Source organism: Penaeus monodon, unplaced genomic scaffold (genome assembly GCF_015228065.2).
Source record: "Penaeus monodon isolate SGIC_2016 unplaced genomic scaffold, NSTDA_Pmon_1 PmonScaffold_2171, whole genome shotgun sequence".
Taxonomy (NCBI): Eukaryota; Metazoa; Arthropoda; class Malacostraca; order Decapoda; family Penaeidae; genus Penaeus; species Penaeus monodon.
The window spans coordinates 19,524-29,657 of NW_023651601.1; the positions used below are offsets into that span (position 1 = coordinate 19,524).

At 38.9% G+C, this 10,134-nt stretch overlaps 1 protein-coding gene across 1 annotated transcript; it reads right to left on the minus strand.

Annotated features, from left to right (window-relative positions):
- Positions 1 to 6,558: 6,558 nt before the first annotated feature.
- LOC119570080 (mucin-2-like) lies at positions 6,559 to 9,817 on the minus strand. Its single transcript, XM_037917979.1, has 4 exons — positions 9,805 to 9,817; positions 9,620 to 9,763; positions 7,249 to 8,591; positions 6,559 to 6,585 (listed from the first exon to the last, which is right to left on the minus strand). The coding sequence occupies exons 1-4, from the start codon at positions 9,815 to 9,817 to the stop codon at positions 6,559 to 6,561; spliced, it is 1,527 nt and encodes a 508-aa protein (XP_037773907.1).
- Positions 9,818 to 10,134: the final 317 nt, after the last annotated feature.

The following is a 10,134-nucleotide window of genomic DNA, read 5'->3' on the forward strand; positions in this document are numbered from 1 at the left end:
GTTTTAAATGTATAATTATATCTGAAATAAAAAGTAGCACGTTCAGATGGACTTTATTGATTATAACATGTTAGTGTGGAAAAAGTCCTCCATATACGCTTGCAAAGCTTGGATTGGGGAAGTGCCTATGTTACTCCCCCACGTAATGGGGATGTGAACGCTCAATACATCTTATCCATCGTAGTCCACCTAGTTAGACCAAGGAGTTTTGAATGGCAGCATAACGAAAATTCAGATAGTGGTCGATATTCCCGCCAACTGTGACGACGAGGCTTTTGAACGACTCGCGGCTGGCCATTCCATATTTTATTGATGATAAAAGCAGATTATCAGCAGAAGGCTTAGATCTTTTTTTTCGGGCTCTATCCTGCCATACATGATAGGTGGGTACAACTGCAGATTCAGGCGCCCCCTAATTACTTTGCGCATTCACAATGACCAAAATATACTGAAAGGTTTACTTTGATCATCTCTCTTATCTTATTTCTATGATACTAATCATTCCCTCGCCTGCCCCCAGATATCATGGCCGACATTGTAGCTGTGCCTTGTTTTCAATGGGAATGAGCGCTAGATTTGGTTCGAAACTGAAGCGTTCAGGAGAATGTTCTTACTTAGAAATCTGTATTAGGCATCATTTTCCAATTTACCGAAGTAACGCCCAACACCGGAACTGAAAGACTGTGCACCTCACCAGTTTAATAGAAATAAAGCATTCTTCTCTAGCATTTCTTCACAGGAGAAACAAATAACAAGGGCAGTAGAAATGTGAAGGCCCTCTCTTCAGTACCAAGTGAAAATGCCGGTAATGAATTTTACTGATTGTGGCGTGGGCAATAGCCACTAACGCAGGTCCTTAGAACCAATAATTTACAGATACTCAACATCACAACAATAAAAACTGAAACCAAAGAAAGTCCATTTGAAAATCAATCAGTTCCCTCATGGGTACGCTCCGCGTAAGATATGCAAAGCTGTACTGCTGTTAATTTTATTTATATCTTTAAATGTGGGAAAAAAAATAACGAAAAGAACCGGCGCGACAAAACAATTGCCCCGCATCGCGGCAGCGACGAAGTGAGTTAGTCCGATGACCGGGGAAACTGGGCCATCCTGGAATTATTGGTCAAGGTAATGTAATTGTGTAAGTAATACCTTTTCAGTACGTAGTTTCGAATATTTGTCTATGGTCCATCCCTTGTTGTCCTTTTCCTTTTTTTCTCATTGTTTGAAGACCTAAAGGTGCTTAGGGGGCAGGGCAACCTAATTAATATGGATGGTTGCAATGTTAATAGCAATATCATTAATGACTGTGATTTACCTCGATCGGTGAGGGCATTCGTAAACCAGTTTGTTTTTGCGATGAATGGAGAACTACATTCATTGTCTTACCCGAAATGGAGTTAGGCGACATCCCAACCATATATCATTTATATATCTATTCCTACTTTTTTTTGTGCAATTATTTATTTGTACTGGTAAAGCATCTCTAATGATTCGTTTTAGTTCAGTGCCGTATGTTTATATGTAGATTCTGCTACTATTTGAGTTGTAGTCTTCTTGGATTTGATTATATTTTGTATTCCTGATTTCTTAGTGTAACTATAAATCTTATATTTAACTTTGAGAGTTTAAAGAAAAATTTATTCTTTCATTTCCTTTTGAAACACTGCAAGATCAGCAGGCACCCCCTAATTAGTCGAATGCGCATCTTAATATCAAACATTCTGCTCTTATCTTAATCATACCTCCCGCAGATTTATCTGATATTGTAAGCTTGTGCCTTGTTTGCAGTTGATGAGATGCGCACTAGATTTGTTCGAAACATTAGAGCTTCAGAAGAATATCTTTAGGCATCGTTTTACCAAAAAAATTTCCTGAAATAACGCCCAACCCGGAAACTTGAAGAGTGTGACCTTGCCAGTTAATAGAACAAAGCTTCTGGGTCCACTTTCCTCACACAGCATTTTCTTTGTAAACAAAAAACAGTAGAGATGAGAAGGCCGCTCTTCCCAGTATCCAGAGAAAAAATGACGTAAACTCGAAGAAAACGAGGCAAATATCAACGCGATTGTAGCGGAAGACATGCAAGTGAAATCCAATTTCGCCAGTTCAAATTTTTACTTAATTGTTGCGTGGCAATAGACCAAATGGCGGGTCCATTAGAACCAATAAGTTACGATAATCACACACAATAAAAAACTGGAACTAAAAGAAGCAGTTGAAAATCAAATCAGTGCCCTCATGGAATAATCTGCTAGATATGGCAAAAGCTGTACTGCTGTTAATTTATTTAAAATGTGGGATAACGAAAAGAAACGGCGTCGACAAACAATTGCCCCGCATCGCGCAGCGGACGAAGTGAGTAGTCCCACGCCAGGAAACTGGCCATCCTGGAAAAAAGGTAAAGTAATGGTAAGTAATACACTTCAGTACGTAGTTCGATATATTTTGTCTAGTGTCCAGCCCTTGTTTCTTTTCTTTTTCTCTTGTTGGAAGACCCTAAAGGTGACTTAGGGGGCAAGGGCCACCTAATTATTATGGATAGTGCAATGTAATAGCAATATCATTATGACTGATTTACGTCATTTTTTTTTTCTTTCTTTCTTATTGGTAACACTCATGCCTCCCAGCTATCGGTGAGGGCATATCGGAACCATGTTTTCGTTTGCGATGGGAATGAGAACTACATTTCATGTTTTACCCGGAAATGGATGTTAGGCGTCATCTCCAACCTTATCGTTTAATGCATATATTCTAGGTTTATCAATCTGTCAAAACGTATTACATTAACATAGTAATCCTTGTTTTGTCTTGTCGGCTCTTTCACAAGGTGATGTTTCTTGTTTTTCGTTTTTTGTACATATTTCATTTTGTACTGTAAAGCCATCTCTAATGATTTGTTCTATGCATATGTTCGTATATGTTTCATGTTATTTTTGAGTTGTAGTATGCTTAGATTTGATTATAGTTTGATTATTGATTACATTTTTGGATTCCTAATATCTTAAGTGCTACTACACAATTTTATATTTAAAATTTGAGAGGTTAAGGAAATTTTCTGTTCATTGTCCTTTTTTTTATGTGAAAATAACTTTCATTATGTCATGATTGATATTTTTTTAGTATTATGCTGAATTTGAATTGTCTGACCCTTCTTTATTACTAAGGCTACTCGTTTATTTTCTAATATGGGTTCGTCAAGTTCATTACATGCAAGTTTTTCTTAGCTAGCATCCTGTACGTTGTCGGTGCAACTTTACTGGAATTGTATTACCAACCTTTTTTTTAAAAAGAGCCCCTTTATCACAGCTAGAAACAGTTTATTTGTTCCGATACTATTCTGCATATTTTTGTCTCATATCGAACTGCCTGCCGAGTATCGATACTGATATGTTACGTTGTCCAATAGCGTTATTTCAGTGACTAGTTACAGGAAACATTGCACATGTTTAATTGAACAGTCTGATACCCTATACAATACAAATAGGTGAAGTGAAGCAGTGCTCTCTCTCCTCTCTCATTCACTCCCTCATCTCCTCTCTATTTCGTCCTTCTCATCTCTCTCATCTCCTCTCCTTCTCGTCTCTCTCATCTCCTCTCTCTCTCTCTCTCTCTCTCCTATCTGCCTTCTCTCTCTCTCTCACTCCCATCTCTCTCTCTCTCTCCTTCCTCTCTCTCTCCTCCTTCTCTCTCTCTCTCTCCTTCCCTCTCTCTCTCTCCTTCCCTCCCCTCTCTCTCTCCTTTCCCTCTCTCTCTCTCTCTCTCTCTCCCTCTCTCTCTCTCTCTCCTCTCTCCTCTCATGTCTCTCCTCTCTCCATCTCTCTCTCTCTCTCTCTCGGCCCGCAACAGAGTACTGGAGTATCTTGTCATCTTAAAATCACTGGCTTGGAGTAGACATTTTTATAGATGCCGTTATTCAGTATGCAGTAGTTTGGGGTAAAACCTGTTGTCAGTGAATTTTGTGAACCACCTACATGAAGACTGTAAAAGGGATTCCAATTGGGCTCCAAATTTCAAGAGATGACCAACTGCAAGATTGCCTCTGTCCTCAGAAGTTCCTAAGGGTGAGTAATTTTCTACCTCTGGTTTAAATCCATTCAGCAGATTATCAATCTATTTTCTCTCAGATTCCTCATACCTTGTTTTTCTCCTCAAACTAATTGATTTACTTTTTTAATCCATGTGTGGACTATAGTACTATCAGGCAAGAAAAATTAGTTGAGACAATCTCAGTAGTGTAATTTTATTTGGGTATAACACTTACCACATTTTAATATTCAAATTGACATATTTAAATGCAGCTAATACATCTTGATAGTGTAATTCCTTACTAATAAGGTAATTTTATTACATCATGTTTAGGGTAGTAATACAGTTATTCAAATATACTTTCTTAAAAGTATTCATGCTACTCGCGGTTTATATTTAATATTTTCAATAAATATGTATAGAAATTATCCATACATTCTTGTATCTAATCTAACTGTTTAGATTTTCTGCAATTTGCACTTATTTTCATCATAGAACTATAATAAGGGAAGTTATATCCTACCAATTTATATAGCTAGAATTATCATTTTTGCAACATTGTAAGAAAATTAGTTGTAGTGAATCACTTGTAGTAAAAAGTTTGCAATGGTTGAATTTGTTTTATTAGATTAGCTTGTGAGCGAAATCATAATTAGTGGAAACTGCATAGTGGAGCATATAATGAAAGATTTGTTCAATGGTGATGCAATAGTGAATTTGATGCATGTACTCTGGAATCTCACCCTTTTCAAATACCTGCTGCCTACACAAATATTTCAATATGTCGGCCCCAAAACCCAAGATGCCCCCTCCAGGCTTTTTTTTTTTTTTTTTTTTTTTTTTTTACTTAAAGTTTATTATTTTTAAAACACATAAATCTAGTAACGTTGAATGTAAAGTTGTATTGCAGATTAATACCAATGCATGTCTACTATTACGGTTCTTGATGTACAGCAGACATGAGAGCAAAAATGGGGTTGAGCCATAATATTAAAAATATTGAATTTATTACATATAAATGTATGAATGTCGTGTAATAAACTGGGGATTGTGGGAATCTTGGTACCAAAGCATTCGGTAGCTATTATAAGTTTTTGTTGAGATACAAGCATCTGTAAGTCTATGTGATGACAAAAAAGGAGTTTAATATCCTATGTTTATATAATCTGATTTTCTGCTTCTCGAATTGATATGACCTGCCAAATGAACTTTGAGTCAGAATTTAATATATCAGTTCCTGTACCCGAAAAGGCTCCTGTATTAAATATTTTGTTTGGGATGTCTGCTAAAAAAACTTATGTAATTTACAAAAAAAGCATTATATATATATTTTGCAAGTCTCATACTCTAAATACTCATGGTGAAATAAGATCCTACTTATTGATGACATACATAGCAGTTACAAAGTATAACAGTTCATGTGCCCAAACATAAGACCCTAGTACACTCACATTTGCAAATGCACGTGATACCCAGTTTTTAGCACTTGCCACCTGCCATGACAGCCAGATTTTACACCCACATTTGGTGAGGCTGTTGGCAATCTTGGCCATTGGAGAATTAGAATGTCCAAGAAGACCTGCCATTCCTTCTGCCATTGCCAGTATTCAGGATCCTCTGCTTTTTCTTGCTGACCTGAATTAACATGGCCCACACACAAACTAGCCTGGTAGGACAGTGCACCTGGTGTGTTGGAGAACTGCTCTGTGGGTGGGATTGACCATAAAGGCCTCTGCTTTCGGCAAACATGTCAAGCCTAGACCTAATCCAACTATAGCAGCTATGCTGTATCTGGTCGTACATTAGGAAACAACCTCTTCCAGATGAACATGGGAAGAAATGCATAGCCTTTGACCCACTGGGCCAACTAGTGCAGTATGTCAGTCACACTGATCCAGCACAGGCTGTGCCTTGCCCAAATTGCAACCCACATCTGCTGTAAGCCCAGACTCTTTGAAGCAGTGGCAAAGATAAGTTTGTGGCCAAGACAATGTCTGTGTCAATTTTGCCTGATCATGATGGAATTGCCTGCCCATGTACAGTAGCATATTTGGTGTGGCACAAAAGATGCAGCTGTCAGCTTTTATGTGACAGCATCACTGTTGTGTGCTGACTTTACTCCATGCATTCTGGGTAGCTTTTATCGTCAAATTTCTGTCTTGCAATGACCGCACTTGGAGTTCATAGACACCCCCCAAAAATGGTGCACAACACAACAGTTTCATGTTTCATAGTTTGCCAAAATAAATGATTACTTCAAGTATAATTTTACTGTTATAGCCTTTACTGAAAAAGTTTACGTTAACAACAGTCAATGGTGCTATTTTTTCTCTCCCCGATAACTTGTGCTGTATCTCCAGAACCGTAATGATACAGACATCACAGTCCATAATATCGCAATACCAAACTGTATATTAGTTTAGTACATGTAATAAGGCTTAAATCATGCCTTTTTAGTATACCGAAAAAAAATTGGTCGGGCATTCTTGGATTTGGTGCTGTGAAATCAGTTGTTGGCGGAAGCTGTTAGCTGTCAGTTGTAATTGGAAACAGCTGTATTAGAAATCAATTACCAACATATAAAAGAAGAGAAGTTGTGGAAAGAAATATCAATAGAAGTTAATTTAGTTTCAGGTTAAAATAGTTTTTTTAATCAGTTACTATTTCATAAATTCTACAGAAAGCATAACTTCATAAGACTTAGTTGATTCATATTTTGCGGAATTGGTTTTAGTAAATTCGCTATTGGGGATGTTGAACAGCTCGTATCTGGATTAAGCAGTCCACCGATTTGCATGGATATAACTATAGTGTAATCAGTTGTCATTTTGCTCACTGGGTGAATGGTAGCTAATTCTAGATTCGTTTATATGGAATAATTCGCAGTGAAGGTCATTTGCATGGAATAAGCTTGAGGTGAGTGGATCGGGGGAAGTTAGGTCGATCAGTTGTACTAAAACGAGTTGACGATGTGTTTGTTATATTATAACAGTTATGGTAAAATTGGATGTAGAATTCATTGTGACGAGGATTAGACCATATAGTTTGTAAAGCCAGTAGTTGTCAACACTACTGTGAGTGTTTCCTTTTCCCCCCCCCCCCACCTTTGGGTTTTATGTAGTGGGAGTGGTTGCATCTGTTGTAGTGGGAGTGGTTGCATCCCCTGGGGGGGGTTTTTTTTTTTTTTTGTTTTTTTTTTTGTAGTGGAGTGGTTGCATCTGTTGTCGTGGGAGTGGGTTCCATCTGTTGTAGTGGGGTGGTTGCCTCTGTGTAGTGGGAGTGTTTAACCCTAGTGTGTAAGTGGGAGGTTTGTACCTGTTGTAATGGCAGTCGTACTGTTGTAGTTGCATCTGTAGTAGTGCAGAGGATGTATCTGTTGTAGTGGCTGTGGTATCTGTTATAGGTGGAGTGGTTGTCTCTGTTGTGTGGGAGTGGTTGCATCTTTTGTAGTGGGAGTGGTTGCATCTGTTTGTAGTGGAGTTGTTGCATCTTTGTAGTGGGAGTGTTGCATCTGTTGTAGTGGGAGTTGTTTGCATCTGTTGCATGGGAGTGGTTGCATCTGTTGTGAGTGGGAAGTGGTTTGCATCTGTTTGTAGTGGGAGTGTTGCAATCTGTTGTAGTGGGGTTTGCTCTGTTGTAGTGTGAGTGGTTGCATCTGTTGTAGTGGGAGTGGTTGCATCTGTTTGTAGTGGGAGGGGGTGCATCTGTTGTAGTGGGAGGGGGTGCATCTGTTGTAGTGGGAGGGGGTGCATCTGTTGTAGTGGGAGGGGTTGCATCTGTTGTAGTGGGAGGGGTTGCATCTGTTGTAGTGGGAGGGGTTGCATCTGTTGTAGTGGGAGGGGTTTGCATCTGTCGTAGTGGGAGGGGTTGCATCTGTGGTAGTGGGAGGGGTTTGCATCTGTTGTAGTGGAGTGGTTGCATCTTTGTAGTGGACCAGTTACACTGATGGAGAGAGTGGGTTTTTTTGGAAGTAGTAGGTAATGGGAGATCCAGTAGTCGTTTGTGGTCCCGGTCCAGTAGTCGTTTGTGGTCCCGGTCCAGTAGTTGTTTGTGGTCCCGGTCCAGTAGTTGTTTGTGGTCCCGGTCCAGTAGTCGTTTGTGGTCCCGGTCCAGTAGTCGTTTGTGGTCCCGGTCAGTAGTCGTTTGTGGTCCCGGTCCAGTAGTTGTTTGTGGTCCCGGTCCAGTAGTTGTTTGTGGTCCCGGTCCAGTAGTTGTTTGTGGTCCCGGTCCAGCAGTTGTTTGTGGTCCCGGTCCAGTAGTTTGTGGTCCCGGTCCAGTAGTTTGTGGTCCCTGACCAGTAGTTGTTTGTGGTCCTGGTCCAGGGGTTGTTTGTGGTCCCGGCCCAGTAGTTGTTTGTGGTCCCGGACCAGCAGTTGTTTGTGGTCCTGGACCAGTAGTTGTTTGTGGTCCCGGGCCAGCAGTTGTTTGTGGTCCCGGACCAGCAGTTGTTTGTGGTCCCGGACCAGCAGTTGTTTGTGGTCCCGGACCAGCAGTTGTTTGTGGTCCCGGACCAGGGGTTTGTGGTGCTGATTCTGTCGTGGTGCCTGGGCCCTGTATCTCTGGTGACAGAAAACCGAAAATCATCAGTAACTTCATCTGTTGAGATTAATTGCAAAGTTATTGCAGAAGAGTAAGTTAGATTAGTGCTCCAAAGTTAAGGAAAAGATGATAATACTTATCATCCTTTTTAGGACAATAATGATGATTACTGTTGCTGATATCTTGATTTTCCATTCATAATGTCTTTTAATTATAAATGTTCATATTCTTTATACAATTATTATGATTGTTATGTGTACGGTAACTTTAGTGTTGTTATCAGCATTAATGTTATCATCATTATTATCGTGATTCTTATTATTATCATTATCATCAACACCATCATCCATTATCATCGTTATTATTATATTATTGTTATATCAATTATTTGTACCACCATTATAGTATAGTATTACTATTATCTTTCTTATTATTATCATCATTATTAATATTACTATTACTGTTATCATAATTACTATTATCAGTATTATTCTTCATTTAAGGTTAAACACTACTCATAGTGTTGAGAGTTATTACTATCAATTAATTTCAGGATGATCATAGTTTACCTGTATTTGTAGGTGAATCTTGTTCGCTACCAGTATGGTAGTATTATCATTACCTTTATTAGAATGATGCATCATGATTACTATCATTATGATTATTATAAATGTTACAGTGATCAGAATACAGTTCAGTGAAGCAAATTGCTTGTTATTAATGTATTGCATATGTCGATACTACTGTTGCTTATTAAACGCAGTTATCAATGCCATCTGGTTAATGTTATGATAGTGTCATTAACCTCATTTATTTTATCAGACACATTACTGCTTTATTCTTTTCTTCATTCTCTTGCGATTACCATCACTGACGCTAGTGGTATTATCATCACTGAACATTTTATCATGATGACAACGATAGCAAAATACTAAAGATATCAATTAAACTGTTTGTGCTTCATATAGTTGTGTGTATGCTATAATTAAGTCCACGTAAATAGTCAGTGCTTGTGTGTATGTGCTTTACGCAATTTCCTTTTACATACCTAGACAACAGACTTTCGGTTCTTTGCATGGTTTCTTCACCGTGACGATTCTACCGTTGCACTCTCCTTCTTTCTTACACTTCCCTCCTCTGTCGCTACAGGTGCGGTTTGAGCAGCATACCTTACCAGCTTTGCCACTTCTTGCTGGGGTTCAACACTTTGCTTTACATTTAGCTTCTTTTTACACTGTCCACTCATCGATTTACAAGTTGTTCCCTTTTCACAACAGACTTTACCCTCCTTGCATGCTATAGAGGGAGTAAGCGTGTTTTGGTTGCATTTAGACGCCTTTCGACAGTTTCCACCCAGCTTTCTACAGGTTTCTTTCCTTTTTCACAACATACTTTACCATCTTTGCATGGTATAGAAGGAGTAAGTGTGTTTTTCTTGCATTTAGACGCCTTTCGACAGTTACCACCCAGCGAGCTACAGGTTTCTCCTCTTTCGCAACAGACCTTACCATCTTTGCATGGTATAGAAGGAGTAAGTGTGTTTTCCTTGCATTTAGACGCCTT

Excerpts from the sequence above, each read along its gene's own strand:
- LOC119570080 (XM_037917979.1), bottom strand. Across the intron at positions 8,592-9,619 it reads ACCGAAAGTCTGTTGTCTAG|AGATACAGGGCCCAGGCACC; the intron begins GTATGTAAAAGG and ends TTCTGTCACCAG. Across the intron at positions 6,586-7,248 it reads CCACTCCCACGACAACAGAT|CTGTTTCCAATTACAACTGA; the intron begins GCAACCACTCCA and ends TTTCTAATACAG.